This window comes from Mustela putorius, unplaced genomic scaffold (assembly GCF_011764305.1).
Source record: "Mustela putorius furo isolate JIRA1106 unplaced genomic scaffold, ASM1176430v1.1 tig00003845_pilon_pilon_pilon, whole genome shotgun sequence".
Lineage (NCBI taxonomy): Eukaryota > Metazoa > Chordata > Mammalia > Carnivora > Mustelidae > Mustela > Mustela putorius.
In genome coordinates, this window is record NW_025421998.1 from 26,354,936 (window position 1) to 26,375,555 (window position 20,620).

Sequence of the window (20,620 nt, forward strand, 5' to 3'; positions counted from 1 at the left end):
CCCTGGGCTCACTCAGGTGGACCCCACCAGGTATAACACTCTGCACCTGCCATCTGAAAATTCCTCATCCCTTTTTAAACAGAGCCTCATATTCTCATTTTTGTATTGGGCCCCGCAAATTACATAGTCATTCCTGCCTATGTGAGCTTTGCCGGTCACTTTGTGCATCAAATTCTCATTTCCTAAATGCAATCAACAAACCCATCACTCTTTTACTCTAAGTTTTTCAAGTGCCACATTATTAGAGCATTCGTTATCCTGGTCAGATGGTGAACAGAGTCGGGCTCTTCCTGATACCTGAAATATTACTTTTGGATCCTATGAAATTAAGGCAACCCAAGACTATGAAAATCATATTTCCAAAAGACACTTCTTTTCCTATAGATTACAACTTTTGCCTGAAACCTTTCCTCGTCTGAACACCTTCTATTAAAAAATGAGGGGAGCTACACCATTCATCTTGCCCTGCAAGTTAAAGGAATACCTGTCAACTACCTTTCTTTCAGAAGTGTCTTTGTTTAGACAGTCATCTAGCGCAGACACTAGAGGGAGAAAATACTCTCTCTCGGTGTGAGAGAGAGTACTTTACAAAAGCACGTGTTGTTTCAAAACCCTTCACTGCTAGCGTTTAAAGAATATCTTAATCAAACAGAATACGATAAAAATGAGAACACTGAGTGTGGTAAAGAGTAGCCTTACAGTTACAGGACATATGGATCTGTTTCCCTCTTAGTGTCATTTAAGAGGTTCTAAACACAGCCCTGGGTTCTTTACCATCCCTTCTGTTTGGCCCCAATTCCTATTATTACCATAATATTAGACTGAAAAATCCATAAAGATGCTTCTAAAGTGTGTAAGCTGAGAGAGGAAATGTGATGGTATTGCTAGAGATACCCATTTGACACATTAACAAAAGGCATCAAGAAATACGGGCATCTCCCATTTAAGTCAGGAATCTGCCTCAGAAAAACCTGGTATTTTGAGTGAAAATTCTGATAACTGATAACTGATAACATTTATTAGGTGCAATGGAAACAAATCCATCGTGTATCTGCATCAATCCACACCCCCAACCAACTTTTGAAAGCCTAAGTAAAACAGTCCAGTGTGCACTTATCAAATGTCCAAGTGCTTTGAAAAATGTAAAAAACTCTTAGATGAGAGTGTAAAATGCTACAAACACAGCTTCCGGATGAAAAGATGAACAGGATTGTTAACAGACAATCAGCCCTGCCTGGCCTCTCGGAGCCAAAAGAAAGCACGCACACCTCCCTGGTTGGCACCTGGCCTGCTCTTCCAATCATCGACATGGGATTCTGACATGCTACTAACCACATTTGGAATGTAAATCAAGACTCTCCCCAGACAAAAAAAAAAAAAAAACTGAGTTTGGAGGCAGTAAATATAAATAGTTGTGTTATAGGCATAGAAACCCAGAAACAAAAACGTTGTACTGAGAATTGGTCTACTCCATGAAAATTGGATTTCAAAAATCAGCAGTCATTCTATTTCAAAAACATTAACTGGAAAGACATTCTGCGTGTTAGGTATGCCTGTATGTTATTTAGTAGCAAAATGAACGTTTTTAAGTGTGTGTTAGATGCTACGGGACAAACAAAATAGATACTGACATTACAGGAATTAAATCCAAAGGTTCCATGAGACCCCATTGAAGTCAGGATGTCACCTTCACAGAGAGACTGAAGCTGACTGGACAAATGACACATAAATATATTTTGGCTAAGATTATTCAGATGTCACTGTGGTAAGAAATAAGGTGCACAGAGCTACAACCTATAGATTCTAAAAATAAGAATTCAAGCTCAAATATCTCACTCTAGATAGGACTTGGTCAAGACCTTTAATTGTTCTTCTGGGGGTGGGGGTTTCCGATGCCCTGTGAAGGCTAAATGAATTGATGTGCTAAGTTTTAAGCTTAAAGAGGCACACAAGAAACACCAAGTGTTTTGAAGATATATGTAAGTGGTTTTGAATCATTTGCCCAAATTTTTTAAATTCTCTGAGCTTTCCCTTTCTCATCCATAAATGAAAACAATTATACAAACTTTGCAGAATATAAATTGTATTAGAAATATAATTTATGGAAGAGCCTAGCAAAGTGTCTGGACCACTGCAGAGATATTAATTAAGTGCTAATTATTAGTTTGCTCAGCACTATTAAAACTGTAAAAACTTTCACTCTTTTCCATCTAAGTAACCTGCTCCCTCACTCATGCCTCAACCTCGCTATCACTAGAACTCTTAATTTCTTTCATTTCCATCATTTACCACAATTTCTTGTTTCTCCGACGTTCCCTATAAACTTACACTTTATCCACATAAAAATGTCTACTCTCTTGAACTTGTCATTCTTTTTTTTTTTTTTAAGATTTTATTTATTTATTTGACAGAGAGAGATCACAAGTAGGCAGAGAGAGAGAGAGAAGGAAGTAGGCTCCCTGAAGACCAGAGAGCCCGATGCGGGACTCGATCCCAGGACCCTGAGATCATGCCCTGAGCTGAAGGCAGCGACTTAACCCACAGCCACCCAGGCGCCCGAACTTGTCATTCTTGACCATTACCAGACCCTATGTACCAAGGTTCATGATTTCAAATATTTCAACTACGATTCTTAAGTATCCGTGATGTTTACAAAATATATTCTGCCCATCTTCAACCCAAGATGGATTTGACAATCCTTTCAACTATTACTACTCACATTGTGCCAAGCCTTGTTAGAGAAAGCCAACCTGATTGTGCATATAAGCATTATATTTAAGGAGTGGAACGCTATATACATCCGACCATCCATCCATCCATACATGCATATATGCATACCAGCAATGTTTTCCTCTCTTTCCTCTGCTTCTTTAAAATGAATTTTCTCTAGACCTTCTTCCCTAAAATACACACTAAATCTTAAAAAGGTCTTCATGTAGACACCAGCTGGCTGGATACCCATTTTAAGTAAAGGTCCCACATTTCTTACTCCCTGTTGCAGACAGGAGTTACCGAGTAAGACTGACACAGAAGTAACAGAATGGGACTTCTGGAAATCTCTTGAGCTACCTACCTCCTCTCTCTGCCTGCCTCTCTGTCTACTTGTGATCTCTCTCTGCCAAATAAATAAATAAAATCTTAAAAAAAAAAAATTATCTGTTGTCCTGTTCCTGGCTTGGGACTAGTTGGGGCTGAAAAACTTCAGGAGTTTCAGGTTGAGGACTGTGGGAGATTTCTATTTTCACTCTCTGAGCTTTTCCTCCTGATCCCATGCGGACCCTGCTTACCAGCATTTGGCGCTGATTTTAGCAACAGCACTATGAGAAGCTGGCCATGGAAGACACTTTCTTGACTGTAATTACATGTTGGTCCTCTCTGGGAGTGGCGAATGCTCAACACTGACTTGTTCCCCTCCTAGGGTGCTTTCTGTACTGTTTGAAGCTAAGCAGTTCATACAGCTCCAACACCACACTCTGGGTGCCATTTACAGCCCTACTCCTCAGTTTCCATCTGAGAGGGTACATCTATCCTCTTTCTGCTACACTGGCTTTGGCCCTGGAAGGAAATCCTACCGGATCGAGTCACAGACCAGCTCTGTCCTAAAAGGGCTGCCTCTGCTGTGTGGGAGCTTATACCCAACGAAGCTACCTTTCACGGCTCAGCCACCAGGCCAGCATGTCTAGCCTCAGCACTTCAATATTTAACATCCAGAGGTATGTATCAAATCCAAATAAATAAAAGTAATCTCAGCTTTGCAAAACAAATAGTAGACTACATGGTCCCTTTACCACTCAGAGTGAAAGGGATACACGTAAGCCATATGAGTAATCCTCACAAAGACATTTATACTAACGTTAAAGAAAAGAGAAAATACACTTTTCTTCGGGGAACAGAAAAAGCACAACATTTCATAATTTTTCCAAAGTAATTTCTCTTGTTCTCATCAGTCTGGATAAATTTATAACCACGAGATAAATTTTGGACTAATGGTCAGCACACACAAACACACACACACACACACACACACACACACTTCAGAAAGCTCTTTCAAATTTATATGCAGCTTAGGACCTCATTTTTAGAATATGAAGTCATTTTATGACTTCTGTTTTTTCTCAATATTAGGAAGGCCCGAGGTTTTATTTATCAGCCATTTCATGTACCCACAACAGACTCTTCACTTTTTCTTACTCTGATTTCCCAAGTCTTTAGTGTGGGCCTGAAGATCCCACAGCCCCTTCATCCCTTGCATAAAATATGAACTTCCCCTTTGCCAAGAGAGAAGCAGTCATCCAGTATGAATTTCAGATTGTCTGTACCTGCGAAGTCTTTATTCATATTTAATATCTCTTTTTCTTTTTAAGATTTATTTATTTATTTACTTGACAGACAGAGAGAGAGCAGCAAGAGAGGGAACACAAGCAGGGGGAGTGGGAGAGGGAGAAGCAGGCTACCCGCAGAGCAGGGAGCCCCGATGTGGGGCTTGATCTCAGGACCCTGGGATCATGACCTGAGCCGAAGGCAGATGCTTAATGACTGAACCATCCAGGTGGCCCCATATTTAATATCCCTTTGTCTCAAGTGAAAAATACCACTATCTGTTCAAAGATAAATCACATGACTCTGATCTTCTCTGTGCCTACTTTTTCTGGAATCAATCTTCAACATTCAGACATTCTTTCTTATTTTCAGATGTTACAGGTTCCTTCCCTTCTATTAACATGCTTATATTCTCAACGACAAACAGAAAAGAGAAACAAAGTCTTTAATAGTACTCCATGTTTCTCTTCCTGCACTGTGCTACCAAATTTCATGAAGAAACAAACTTCTTGACAATTTCTCACAATCTAATCACTTTTTAACACAGTAGCTTTTATTCTGTTCCAATGAATCTATTCTCGCAAAGGTAAACCAATAACTCCTAATACTAATAACCCAAAATAATACATTTTTTGTTCTTCTTTGAGTCTCTGAAGAATTCCACATTTCCTCCTGAATCTCTTTACCTCTTTAGACCCAATTTTCTGAAATTTCTTCCTATAGCTCCACGTTAAAATCTCTAGAGATAAAGGCCAGGAATCTGCATTTTAGCAAACTCTGGAGGCATTTTTGACAAACATGAAAGAGACAGAACTATGGAATTAGGAGCTAAAGAAACATGTAAGAAAACAAAACAAAACAAAACCATTAGGTTAAACAACAACTAATCCTTCCAGAAGAAAGACCCTACTTAAGAGTCATTGAAAACATTTGTTATTTTCTTCTTTTCATTACCTCATTATAGCTCAATATCAAGGCTGAAAAAAGAGTTGGGCATATTACAGTACTTAAAGCTTTATAATAAATTAGAGTCATTTCAATTAAACTTACCAGGACACCAGAGGGAGACAGGATACACCATAATTGGAAAAGTGTCACTACAGAAATTCAGTTATCATAATCTTGCTCCTTTTTTCTTTGAGCAAAATGTCTGAAAACCTTCATTTACTCAGTAGGTCTCCTTGGCCATGCAGGTTGATGAACCATGAGACCATGATCTCATTCACCTCCATCTTTCAGAAGGCACCACTCGAAGCTAGATCATTTGGTTAAAGAGATTTCTCCAATGAACTATTCATATACAGTTGCAGATTTTTCAGCCTAGATCAGGCCAAAATAAATGTTGGTAACAACATTAAATGATCATTGTGGTTTGGGGGTGTTCTTCTGGAGGGGGTTGGTGCTTGTAAACACTCTTTGAGTATGTCTTAGAACAATTCAATAATGTTAGCAATTAATGTTAATATTGATTAACATTAATAGTCATCACATTGAGCCATTTTCTGAGAAAAGGATGTAATAAGTGCCAGAGAAATAGTCACTCAGCAGAAGATTTTAAAAATAAAATGGTCAAAATTACCAGTGTGGGCTTAGAAGAGGGTAAAAAATCTTTAGACAGACACCTTAAAATTGAATTCCACCACTATCTCGTGTTACCTGTATAAGCCTTAAACAAGAACACTAGTCTTGTCTGAGTTTCCTCATTTATAAAACAAGAATAAGTAGATGTTTCGTGTGCCTGTGTCATAGGCTTTCTGGAATATCAATCATTAGAAACATGTTTTTATATGGTCATAAAGACAAAACAAAACAAAAAACTAAGTTCAAAAGTCTGTTTTACTTTTATAAAAGACATAGTTTTAGGGCGAAAGAAACTAAAACTTTTTACATTGGTTTCTCTTTCAGCTTTAAGGCTGGCTGAAGGAACACACAAAAAGACCGTAGCATAAAATGAGTGTGAATAAAACATCAAAATCAATGCTGAAACGAAAAAAAGACAATCTTGTCGGAATAGTTTAGAGTCAAACACATAAACAAATTCAAGATAAATAAAAGGCAATAAAATTAGTTTTAAATCAACAAGCTGTTGATTAAAAATGTAAGGTTCAAAACCTTAAAATCTGTGTACATGCATACATAATAAAATATATCACAGATATTAAAAAGTAATCATAGAACTAAATGGAAGGAAGGAAGGAAAGAAAGAATAAAGGAAGGAAGCAAGTCCCACGTCGGGCTCCCTGCTCAGCACGGAGTCTGTTTCTCCCTCTGACCCTCTCCCCTCTCATGCTCTCTCTCACTCTCTCAAGTCTCAAGTCTTAAAAACAAAACAAAACAAACAAATAAGAAAACTGAATTATCAACCTAAACTGGCCATTTCTTCAGTAGATACATGAGTAAACAACCAATTCAAGCTACTTCTTCCTCTTAGGTTGCTCATCTTGATACTGAAGAATAGAGGCTTAAAATTTTCTCACATTCAAATAAAAAAGAAAACTTTTCCAATACTGTATATTTTACTTCATTTAGTCATTTTTTGAAGATGGCTAATTGATACAGGAATCCCTTAAAAAAATTCGTAGCCTTCCAGAATATTCTATCAACTGGAATATCCAAGTCTTTTTTTTTGTTCTGACTAATCCTTCGAAAGATTTTATTTGTTTATTTATTCTTTCTATCATTGGACTTTTACTTTTTTTAATTTAAATTCAATTAATTAACACATATTATTAGTTTCAGAGGTAGAGGTCAGTGATTCTTCAGTCTCATATAATGCCCACTGCTCATTACATCACACACCTTCCTTAATGTCCATCACCCAGTTACCCCACCCTGCCACCTCCTTCTCCTCCAGCAAACCTCGGTTTGTTTCCCGTGGTTAAGAGTCTCTTACGGTTTTTCACCCTCTCAGATTTCATCTTGTTTTATTTTTCCCACCCTTCCCCTATGCTCCTCCGTTTTGTTTCTTGAATTCTACAAAATGAATGAGGTCATATAATAATTGGCTTTACCTGACTGACTTATTTTGATTAGCATAATAAATACCCTCTAGTTCCATCGGCGTTGTTGCAAATGGCAAGATTTCATTTTCTTTTTGACGGCTGAGCTGTATTCCATTGTGTATATATATATATATATATATATATATATATATATATATATATATATATATATATTATATCTTACTTTATCCATTCATCTGTCGATGGACACCTAGGCTCTTTCCAGAGCTTAGCTATAGTGGATGTGGCTGCTATTAACAGTGGGGTGCATGTTTTCCTTCAGATCACTGTATTTGTATCTTTGGGGTAAATACCTAAGTAGCGTAATTCTTAGTCACTCTGATGAACAGTAATTTATAGCAAATTCTCTAGCCTTCCTTTCATCCTCAATGATTATACACGTTTTTAGACCAAAGGATATATTTATATAGTAGGTAACTCTTAAAATGCAAATCAAGTCTGACACCCCTGAATTTGAATGCTCTTCCACTCTTGCTAATTCAAAGTATAGTTTTATACCAGAAGTATCAGTATCACCTGGATACTTATAAGAAATGTAGTCTCTCTGGCCAGGACTACCGAATAAGCTTGCACAGTTTAAGAAGAGCCACAGGTGAACCAACACCATTAAAATTTAAGAAGCACTGGCATAGATTAGTTATTAGATACACTTCCTTGAACAAGTTAGAAGATTTCTCGAAGACCCAGTTTTCTCATGGAAAAATGACACTAATAATGATGTCAAGAGCTTAGTCTTATTACAAGAAGTAATTAGATAATGCTACTTAGTAAATACTCATAAGGTCAATCTGGCATTAAACTTTATCTATGTCAAATTTGTACATTCATGGTATTTTCTGGTATGTTTACTTGTGGAATTACATTGACATCCCACCCAGATAAATTAAGCCTTTTAGTCAAGAAGTCTCCCAGAGTATAAGCCTACAACAAAAATAGAAGTTAATTAATAATGCCATCTTGCATTCATTTACAGTACAATGTAGCACCTGTTTTTCAATTAGCCTCAAAACATTTTCCTTTGAAATAATGTGTGTTCTGTTTTTGTGGAGTCAAAAAAGTTAAATAAAGAATTTAGTCTGAAAACAAACATGACTCTTTCCCCCTGACATATAATCTAATTCCACATTTAATTAGTCATTGTGATTTCTGTATTCTGCCATTAATGCATTTAGGATAGTCACTGGTCCCCCACAGGACTCAAATAATGTGCCAGGTGTCTAGAGCTTTAAATCCAAATGGTGAAAAAGAAACTCTCAATAGGCTCAATTTTAATCCAATTAAAGCAAGAGACATGATATTTCATTCTGTGATCATTTTTCATGGGACTTTTTTTTTCTTTTTTTCTTTTTTTTTTTTTTTTTAGATTTTATTTATTTATTTGACAGACAGAGATTACAAGTAAGCAAGAGAGGCAGGCAGGGAGAGAGAGGAGGAAGCATGCTCTCCGCAGAGCAGAGAGCCCTATGTGGGGCTTGATCCCAGGACCCTGAGATCATGACCTAAGCCGAAAGCAGAGGCTTTAACCCATTGAACTACCCAGGCACCCCTTTCATGGGACTTTGATGTCCGGATTATCTACTTCTTATGTTTGGAGGAAAAAGGTAAGCTGATAAAAATTAGTATAATTGGAATCCTTTTCACTTTTATTGAAAACACACTTTAACATTTGTAAATGATGCGTAAAAATGGTATTCACATACCCAAAATTTACGAGAAGAATGCTTTGAATCTTCCAGTAATGAAAACTTACTTTACCATGGATAAGTCATGTAAATCTTTCTTAAAAATTAAATGTTTCAACTTCTGGCAATATGGCATTCAAGTATTCCAAAGAACTTTCCTTTTATATTACAACAAGATTTTGGATATCTTAAGAACCATAAAGATTTATCAGTGCCAAAAAAGCAAGCAAAATTTCTGAGTGCCCAGATATACAGATATATAATAGAGTAAGCTAAAAATCTGAACTGTGAGTGATAAGTAAACAGGACATTCGGAGCTGTCCTGGGACAAATTCTTATAACAGCACTGTGATTTGTAGACTAAGAGAAGCTAAACACAAGCCCCAGCAGTGTCCCTAGCAAAAGATATATAGGAATTTTACAAAAGAATTTTAAATTATTATTTAATAGAATAAAAACTTGCTCAGTGGCAAGAAGAGTCTATTTATAAATGAGAAGGACAAAATACCATAATGATATCAATCTTCCCAGTTTGGTCTGAGTCAATGCAAACACCAATCAAAATCCCAGGAAAGATTTTCTTGGATAATGGCAAGATGAATCTAAAACTTAGATTAAACTTAGAATCTAAAACTTAGATTGTGAAGGTTCAAAAATACTCAAGATCCTTCTGAAGAATACGGGAAGGGACTGGGTTTGCCAGAAATCTAGCTTGATATTTGGAGCTCTCTGGGTAAGACAAGCTAAAAAATGGCCATGGAAAAATTGGTTGGAAAAACATTTAATCTGAAGTGCAACCTAGCGACCTGTGGTTAAGCATCTGCCCTTGGCTCTGGTTATGATCCCAGGGTCCTGGGATAGAGCCTGGCATCAGGCTGATGCTCAGCAGGGAGAGCTTCTCCCTCTGCCTCTCCCCCTGCTTGGGCTCTCTCTCTCTGTCATATAAGTATACATATATAAATGAATGAGTGAATGAATGAATGAATGAATAGAAATAAACTGCAATCTAACAATGTATACTGACATTAGTTCTGAGTAAATCAATCTGAAAGACAGAACTTTTTAGAATAAAATATATAAAAAATGTTTACAATCTCAGGACAGAGAAGGATTTCTAAAAACACACACCCTGAAATACTAATAACTTTTTTTTACTCATAAGTTTTTTAAAAGGTCACTGTGACTACGTTAAAATGAAGAATGCATTTTGTCCGAATACATCACTAGAACAATGAAAAGACAAGTCACAAGCAAGTCACAAAAAGATATTTGCATTACACAGAACTTAAATGAGTTACCATCAAGAATACATGACCAAAAATCAATTTAAAAAATTAAAATGTGCAAAACATATAAACAGGTATTTCACTGAAGAAACAAAAATGGTGAGTGGATAATGAACTAAGTTGTCTTATGACTCATGACTAAGAAGGGGAGGTTCTACTTTACACTTTACTTCCATTTGCCGGTCCACAATTAAGAAATCTGTCATGGCCATTTATTGGCCAGAATACAGATCAGTGGGGACTTGTGTACAGCTGGTGGAGGTGTAAACTGATAGAACCATTTTGGAAAACAATATTCATATCTGTGAGTACACTATGGTCATTAATTCTCCTGTCATGTATATAACACCCTACAGGTATCCCTGCATTTATGTACCACGAGACTTGTTCAAGAAAATTCAGCAGCAATATTCACAGTAGCACTCATCTGGAGATAATTCGAATGATAGTTTGCCAACAGAAAAGAAATGAACCAATGGAGATAAGCCCTCATAAGATAATTTTCAACTGTGAATGAGAGTGAATTTAAGCCAAGTGCAAACACTCAGATAAATACACAAGTAACACTAAGGGAAGAAAGCAAGTGTTGATGGCTGTATACACTACAATATTTTAATAAAGCTGAAAAATAAGCAAACTCACAACCACCATGTTTTGCAAAACATTTATGCGAGGTGTGTCTATTTTTAAAAAGACAAGAAAATGAGTCCTGGCCGCCTTACAGGGAAAAGAGATGATTACAAAGACAGCTTGAAGGGTACTGGCAATATTTGTGGGTCTTATGTTGTATCATAGATTTAAACATGATGAATGTGCCACATAACTTACAAATGGATAAACAGATATATGCCCCAATTAAATACACTGCTCCTATGTTATTAAATCACCTAACATAAAAAATGAACTAATCATCAGAAATACACTGATTATTTTGCATTCCACTATGAAACTGTGATCTCTCACCTTTTAGGAACATGTTACCTCGACACTGTTTCCAAGGTAAAGGAAGCATACTAGAGAAAATGAAGTATGAAAAATAAATAAGCAATGGAAAATAATAAAATGAGCAGATCCAACTTAAACTCACCACCAGAGCTTTAGATCTGTTGCTTAGAAGTTTCTCAATATCCCTGGCTGCAATTTCCACCAGCTGCCGTGCATTATTTGGCTCCACAGTATACAAATCTTGATACTTTTCATAAATCTGCATGGAGAGAAAAGAAAATTAATAATAATTGCTTATGTGGTTCCTAAGTTCATAGTAGAATGTATTTTAAACAGACCCACTTTAGAAAGACCCACTCTTTCCTTTCTTCATTGTGATCTTTTTAGAATGTGGATGTGTCAAAAACATGTATGTAAGTAAAAATTTGCTATCAGACCACCAGCTAGCATGCCCTGTTAAAAGGCTATAAAATACGGGCACCTGGGTGCCTCTGTGGGTTAAAGCCTCTGCCTTCGGCTCAGGTCTTGATCCAGGGTCCTGGGATAGAGCCCCACATCCAGCTCTCTGCTCAGCAGGGAGCCTGCTTCCCTTCCCCTCTCTCTGCCTGCCTCTCTGCCTACTTGTGATCTCTGTCAAATAAATACATAAAATCTTTAAAATAAAAAAAAGGGGGGGCTAGAAAATATCTTGTACCACAAAGATCTGTGTACACAATTTTTTAAAGGTCTTTTTTTTTTTTTTTTAAGATTTATTTGCAGAGAAAGAGTACAAGCAGGGGGTGCAGCAGGAACGGGGAGGAAGCAGGCGCCCACTGAGCAGAGAGCCTGACGTGGGGCTCGATCCCAGGACCCTAGGTACGTGACCAGACCTGAAGGCAGATGTTCAAACAACTGAGCCACCAGGCGCCCCTGTGTATTTCAAGTTTGTGACTTGAAATTGTACCTCCCTGAATGCAAAACCTGGTCTTAACTGCCGTTGGGATTTTTTTTTTTTTTTTTTTTTTAAAGAAAGGTGATGCTAGAAAACAGTAGGACAGAAGCATGGCAGGTCAGACTTGGAGGACGTGTGCAGCGAACCAAGGTAGGAGGAAGGGGGAACCAAAAATGTACTGAAGGAGACTCCCCACGGTTATCCTGCCAGCTACAACCACTGAGATTAAAGTGTATGCTGCTAAACTTTATGAAGGGAGGGGGAGAGAGCAGAGAGAGAGGGGCAGGGAGAGAGGGAAAGAGAGAGAATGAAGCCTCTGCTCCGGTTCACCCAGGTAACAAAGGGAGCTTTACTATTACAGAAGGGCTGAAAGTCACGGAGGTCTACATTCAAGTTCGGTTAAATTTGTAACTGTAAATATTTTTCATTAGCTAACTGAATCTTTGGGGTTTGGTCTTCTCTGAATCACTGAATCAAACTATGCTGGAAGCAAGCTAGGCAGCAAAAGAAGCCTGTAATTTTGCCTCCCATCAGTGTCCATAGAAGGATTTCCCTGGAGTGGCCTCAGATGCACCTGTTTTCAGAGCCCGCGCACTCCTGGCAGGGGGGAGGAATTAAAGAAGGAGGGGTGAGGAGAAACAGCAACCATGCTTGTGGCTACAGGGCTGAGCCGAGTAGGAAACCCCTTATGCATCCAACAGATGGGTTGCACATGCATGACTAAACCATCTTTGAAAGCCAGGGCCTGGCAGGTTTTTATCGTCTTAGGAGAAGTGAATCCAGGGCACATGCAGGAACCAGTTCAACCCTGTTTTTTCTGGCTCAACTCCAGCGTTGTGCAATACTACCAACAGGTCCTACAGCCTGCTTCCAGCTGACCACGGATGCTACTGGTATACGCTGCTTTCACATATGCACAGATGCATACGCTACCATGTATTTGTAACTGAACATGTTAGTTTTACATGAAGTTTTCATATTTTTAGGGGATTCAAAATTAATCATTTTAAAAGATTTAAATCCAGCTTTTACTAATTTTTTTTAACTTATTCAAACTATGAGGTTTTTCTCATAGTCATTTAAATTTTGACCCTATAGGTTCATCATCCCAACTATTCAAGGCACAGTCATCCGGTCATATAAAATCCCCACATTCAGTTTTATTTGGAATTCCTGCCTATTACTGGGTTGCTCAGACTTTCTGCTAAGGGGCAGATTAAGGAGTCCTGTTTTAAAGACCAAGTTGCCCATGAACAACTCCATCCAGCCCAAGGCTCTCTCTTTCATTTGAGCCTAAGATGACATCCAGGAACATGAAGTCCTGAAAAGATTAATTGATTTGGGGTACAAACAGATAAACCTCAACATCACTGTAATTGATCCAGGGCATTTAGTTCTTTACAGGAAAACCAATAAAGCTAATTGGTGTGCAAGCACTTGTGCTTTGTGCCGTTAATATTGTGTTCATTTCTAAATGAAGTCTGACCTTCTTCCTGTGGTACAGGGACTAGGACAGAATTCAGAGTCGGTAGAGATCAGTTCCAAATATGCAATCTGTACTTTGCATTATGTACGAAACGTAATGTCACTTATTAAGTCACTACCGACATATGCCAGATATAAGTTCTTTAAAGAACGAATGGAGTATGAATCAGACAAAAACAATTCAGTTCAAGTATATGCAAATCCTCTCAAATAGATACAGAAAATTCTCTAAAGTTGATTCTAGGGTAATTTTTTCATGCTTAGAAAATTAAAAACAGAAAACAGAACCTAATTCACAAAGAAACTTTAAATAAGCGAAGTCAAGGAAGCTTACATCTGCAGCCCCAATACAAATATCCTGTTGTACTCTGTAATGTATAAAACCACCTTTGAAATGTTTCTTGGTAATAAAAATTAATTAAAACCATATAACTGCCCCCACCAAAAGAACTAGTTCTTTTGCTTGTTTTATTAAGATTTTATTATTTATTCATTTGAGAGAGAGAGAGAGAAAGAGAGAGAGCACAAGCAGGGGGAGGGGCAGAGAGAAAGGAAAAGGCAGACTCCCCATGGAGCAGGGAGCCCAATGCAGGGCTCAATCCCAGGACCCTGAGATCATGACCTGAGCCAAAGGCAGTGGCTTAACCGAATGAGCCACCCAGATGCCCCTTTTTTTCCTTTTTTAAAAAACAATTGTCTGTTTTACCATTTTATCCAATTCTTTCCAGAAAAAAAATAAAAGTACACAGTGTAAATAACATGAGCTTTCAATACCAGACAGAGCCCCGTTCAAATCATATGTCAATTCCTCTTATGTTATGTTGACACTAGCTTCCATTTCTTCTACTAGAAAGAATGTAGTATATAATGAGAATCCTAGACAGGATATTTTTCGTCCTGACTGATATACTCATATACTTTCATTTTTCTGCAGTGCAAATCCTCTCACTTCCATCCCTGCCACAAGTTCTGACAGAAAAAATATCTGTCACCTGTCAATTCTTGCTTTCTTACCATCTTAATTAACTGGCTTTAATGACCATTCACTATTACATTCATGGACAACAGGGAATATAGTTTCCCTTCCTTTTTCCACAGGAAACTTCTAAGTCTCTTTGTTCCAAGTCCATAGTTTCAAGATAATCTTCAGAATGGGCGCCTGGGTGACTCAGTGGGTTAAGCTGCTGCCTTCGGCTCAGGTCATGATCTCAGGGTCCTGGGATCAAGTCCTGCATCGGGCTCTCTGCTCAGCAGGGAGCCTGCTTCCCTCTCTCTCTTTCTCTGACTGCCTCTCTCTCCGTCTACTTATGATCTCTCTCTGTCAAATAAATAAATAAAATCTTTAAAAAAAAAAAGATAATCTTCAAAATGATACATTTAAAAATAATCTCAAGTATAATATTAAAAAGTGATACCACTCATTGATATAATTACTTCATAAACATACCTAAAGAAATAGTTCAGAAATCAGAATACTTACTATTATGTCATGGAATAACACAGATAACCCAGAGCAAGATAGGCTTCTGAGTTTGGGATGCAAATCCAAATGGGTTCAAAGTGATTAGCAATCACGTTGAAGCTTCTACTCTATATCACTCTGAGGTGTTTCACCTACATTATACCATTTACTCACTTTAAGAAATCTGAAAAATACATTTGATTAACCATTGCATTAGTGAGAATACCGAAATTCAGGCTTTGGAGTATCAGAGTGGAGGCAGTTTGGGTCCCAGATCACATCGTAAAGGAGCAAACCACTGCCCAAGGGAAAGCAGTCGAAGGGGAAATGGTAACATGGCACGTTTAGGCAAAGTAGATCTGTAATACCACTCAGCCCGGGATCTCATCTGGCTTCAGCAGGACATGGAAAAAAAAGAAAGGCTGCTGGAATGAACAAGAAAGGTAGCTCAGCATTAATCTGTCTGCTAGGAGACTAAGTCAGTGATAATCAAGGGAATTTCAACGCAGAGCTTGAGAGATGGACAGTGGGGAGCTGAGTTGCAGCTGAAGGATGATGGTGCAAACCACCCACAGTTGAGGGGCCCAAAAGAGGCTGAAGAGACTGGCCAAGTATTAGCAATCAAATTCAATATCTATGCCAAGAGCATGTAAAACAGCGAATATACTACACATCTTGTCACGGGCTTCCCCTTGCACCAGATGCCAAGCAGCAAAGTTTTGAAGAACACCAGAGATTATTGGAAGGGAGTTGGGAGACACCTTGAAATTCTGCAACTAAGTTTTTTTTCCACCCAGGGGGCGAGAATGGCAGGTCTTAAATAAGTTAAGTTCCCTTAAGAGAAACAGAAATGTCTGCACATTGAGTCTTAAATATGCAAATTTTGACAACCCTTTCCCTCCCATGAAACTCATCTTGAGTAAGCAATCAAGACTTCTGCCATGCCCACAGTCACCTTTCTGAGACAAGTTTTCCTTTTGACAGTCCCCAATGAAAGAAGAGTCCTACACGTTTCCTTACAAATGGGTAGCAATAGTCTAATGTATGACCTTGACCCTGGCCCTCGACTAATTGCATCAAGACATATCAGATCTAGAAGCAGCTCACTTCTGGCTTGAAGGCCTGTGAGGCAACAGGTCCCAAAGATCTGTATAAATGATGACAACACACTGAACCAATCGGATTCTTTCGCCACATGTGAGACAATAGTTCGGTGGATCAAGGGCAGAAGAAGCAGAAGTCTGACTAGTGGAAGGACAGCAGCATGCAGATATTAGAGTACCAGAGGGATGGCTATGCTAGAAGGTATACTGGCCTCCCAGAGGGACCCACTTGCTAAATGCCAGGACCTGGAACTATATGCTGTTACATGGCAAAGGGGAATTAAGTTTGCAGATGAAATGAAATTTTACTCATCAGGTGAACTGAAAAGAAAGGGATTATCGTGGACCTTCCTAGTGAGTCCAGAGTCATCACTAGAGTCCTGAAAAGTGGAAGGGGAGGAAATGACTATGCAAGAGGAAACCGGAGAGAACAAAGCATGAGGAGAAACCCTCCCGATGTTGCCAGTTCTGAAGATGGAGAAAGAGGGCCATAAGCCCAGGGAAGGACTTCCCGATCTATAGGCTGTAAAATAACAAATTTGTGTTTTAAGCCAATACATTTTGGGTGACTTGTCAAAGTAACAATAGAAAATTAAAACAATGAACTATTTGTGAAGAGCTCCTAGCTGAGACGTAACAATAATAATCAGCCTCTGGATAGTAAGTCTATAATAAACTCCTCAAGTGATTCACTCTTCCAAAAAGCAAAAATGCTAAGAAAGACCTCAGGCTTTGAAAGTCGTGATTAACATTATTAATTACTACTTTGCACCTTCGTTTCATTACTCATTGGGTTCATTTCATTCACAGGAAGAATGAGCTCTATTGTGAGAAATGTACAATTTCCATTCGACTTTACAAAATAATGAAATTATCTCAGGACTTCTATTATGACCCTCACAATAATGTGAGATTCTGAGATGAAATTCTAGAGAGAAAAGCTAAAAATATCAAAATAGATGTGCACACATTGTCCAAAAATATATGTGAACTGGATGAATATGATCCTACCTCATAATAATGAGAGGGACTAAAAGAAAATGGGACAGAACTCCAACCATCATTATCACTTCACTGTCTTTACTGTCTAACAGGGGTACGTTCTCACATCTTCAGTACTAATGCAGGCAGCAAAGAGATGCCTGTTACCTCAACTGCTTCAGAGACTCAAAAATCAATTTCACTTACTTTTACTTAAATTTTGCAATATGGGATGGCTTCGTTATATTTTTTTTCTTCTTTATTAAGTGTTTTGTGGGCTTTTGGACTACTCGTTCCCTAGCAACTGAGAATGTCTTGTGTCTAAAAGATGTATTAACACAAAAGAATGATATAATCTTCTTTCGTGGTCACCTTCAAAGATCAAAGTTCCCTTACCTTAAGAAATTTTGCAATGATTCACAAGTATAATAAAGTCCTTCTTTTGATTTATTGTAAGTTACATCATCAGACAAGCTGCCCAACAGAAAGAGATGTTCAGATATGTGAAAAATCCTTCATCTAAGGTAAAAAAATATCTATTGTCACTAATCTGAATTGATACTAGAATATATTTTACCAACAAAAAAGATTTTTTAAAGATTTACCTTCCTCCATTGAAAATTAGGTGAGTTAAAAAAAATAAATAAATACTGCCATAAAAGAATACACAATATTTACTAATTAACTCCTGATCTCTTCAAACTCTCCCCTCCTCCTCTTTAATTAAAATAGTAAATGATGCAATCTCAGAAATAAATGTCAAGTTTTGAAAATCTCTCACTCTTTAATGTTCTTTAATACATTGTCAGTTGTATTTAACACAACTGGTAAAAATCACTTTTATTTCCTTTCTCCTATAACCCAGTTTTCTGAGATAACGATACTACCTTTGAACTTTTTATGGCTTGAGATTTCTACTTGGCTACCTTTAAGCAAATGCAAACATCATCTAACATAATTTATTAAGTATCATGTTTGTTGTATATTTCTTATTTCCTTTAACCAAAATGTAATTTTTTTTTTTTTTTTTTTTTACCATTTGGAATGATCAAAGGAATACTTATATTCCTTGGTTTCTTTGCTTTTTTTTATTAAATTTTCAGAATGTAAATTTTAAGGGGACAGACATTTTTGCCTGTTTTGCTCACTGGTACAGCCCAGCACATAACACAGTACCTACACAGTTACTAGTTACTAGTAACTACTAGTAACTAGTAGATAGTTGTTACTACACCCAGGCCTTGCTGGGAATGTGAATGCTGACTTACAAGTTCCTCCTTGGAATTTAAAATTATTATGTATTTTGAACACCCAAAAATAACAAAGCCATGTAAGGTGTTATGCAATTAGATAATGGAATGTAAATACAACACCCGAACGAAAATTAGATCACAAAAATAGAGTAAATGCACAAAATGAGGTAATGATAAATACGAAGAACAATAGTGTTCCACTGAAGAGATTCAGAAAATTGTGTTGTCAGAATTCAGAGGGCAATACAATCCCCTGGGTTATGACAGACAACAAGATGCGACTGCCGCCACCCTTTGAGAGATACACGTGTTAATGAGGGAGGAAAGAAATCAGAATGCGTGTGACACAGGAATTATTGGAAAATACAGATTGAAAGGCAAAGTGAGACCCGACCATGGGCAGCTATGAAATGCAGGGCACTTCCTCAGCTCGGAGGGGCATCCCAGCCAGGTTGTGCAGGCGGGAGGATCTTGTGATTTCAAAGGCAGAGTGTTTCCCGCCTACATTCAAGAGGTGGGTGAAAAGCCAGCCAGTACCCCCGGGGCAGCAAGATGCCTTCTGGTCAACAGATGTCCGATTTTGGTGGCCGCGGCACTGGTGGCTGGGTGCATGGGGTCAGCTTCTCTGTCAGCGGGAGCTGCCTGGCCTGGGTCATTCATGATGGTACCGTAGCCATTGCTGATGCCTCGAAAACCGAGCAGGTCTCAACTCTGGAAACACAGTTCCTACCCCTCCTAAGTGGTCATTTGTCTCAGAGAATAGCGTTGCCACTGCAGGTCATGACTGCTGCCCAATGCTCCTTAACGACGATGACCGTGGCTGCTGGGCTGCTGGGCTTTCATGTCCAAACTAGACGTTCCAAACCCGAGCCTCCAGTGCAACACAGTTGCCATGGATCCCTTCCACAGCACAGACAAGAGGGCCACGACTGCAGACCGCAACACAGCCTTGGAGATGCTGCACCAGAAGAGCATCACTCGAGGGTCTGTCTACGTGGTAGACAAGAGAGATTGTTGCAGATTTTGCACTACTGGCATCGATGGGAGCCATGACAGTTTGGGATTTCAGTACGTTAAGCGTCTCCCATCCAGGCCCTCCCAATAATGTGAAGCTGCGTGAGCCTCCCAGATCCAGCATGACAAACTGACAGACCGACCAGCTGACAAATGTGCAGATGCAGCCCTGCCCTCTGCATGCAGTAAGGAGAGCCAGCCACAAGGAAATGCTGAAGATGTTTTACACAAATATCACTTGTCGGGGGAGGGGGCACCTGAGTGGCTCAGTGGGTTAAACCCTCTGCCTTCGGTTTGGATCATGATCCCAAGGTCCTGGGATCGAGCCCCAAATCGGACTCTCTTCTCAGCAGGGAGCCTGCTTCCCACCCCCACCCCCGACCCCCTGCCTATCTCTCTGCCTACTTGTGATCTCTGTCAAATAAAAAAAAAAATATATATATATATATATAAAATAAAATAATATATATCTCAATATACAATAATAATAAATACATACAATAATACAATACAATAACAATAATAAAATTATATATAGATATAGTTTGTGTGTTTTGATTTGAATATGAGCAATATAAGTGGTGACAGTGTTGGTTTTTTAAAAGCAGCAGTGATTTGGGTCTTTTTGGTTTTGTTTTTGCTATTTCATTCCATTCTTGACCAAACCTGCTCTTTAAAGTAGTTTATTATGAAATGTTGTCACACTGAATTAAAGAGAAGGATGGGAGATATGTAAATTATCTAATCAAATAAAATGCTGAATGTGAAAAAAAAAATATTCAGGATAATGGTTTATACCTTATAGTTAACTCCAAGCTATCTTACTCAGAACTCCTAGGAAAATTAACACATAGGAAGAATTGAAAATATAACATAGGCTTACTATGAACATCCTCTGTATGTACACATACCCATGTAACTGTACACACATACACACATATACATGAATACACATAATTGATCCTGTTCCCGAATTCATAGTGCATATATTTCTTTTTTTTTTTTTAAGATTTTACTTATTTATTTGACAGGGGAATAGCACAAGCAGGAAAAGCAGCAAGCAGAGGGAGAGGGAGAAGCAGGCTCTCCACTAAGCAGTGAGCCAGATGAGGGGCTTGATCCCAGACCCTGGGAT

The 20,620-nt window shown here is 38.3% G+C and overlaps 1 protein-coding gene and 1 pseudogene across 6 annotated transcripts in view; one reads left to right on the forward strand and one right to left on the reverse strand.

The window, feature by feature from the left end:
• The window catches only part of CACNA2D1 (calcium voltage-gated channel auxiliary subunit alpha2delta 1), a 503,137-nt gene that overhangs the window by 381,233 nt on the left and 101,284 nt on the right, over positions 1–20,620 (reverse strand). For all 6 annotated transcript variants that reach the window (XM_004739625.2, XM_004739624.2, XM_004739622.2 and 3 more), the window contains exon 3: positions 11,399–11,515. In XM_004739625.2, coding sequence (XP_004739682.1) covers positions 11,399–11,515 — 117 coding nt within the window. The remainder of the gene's footprint in view (positions 1–11,398; positions 11,516–20,620) is intronic.
• Positions 12,298–19,619, forward strand: LOC106006294 (annotated as a pseudogene).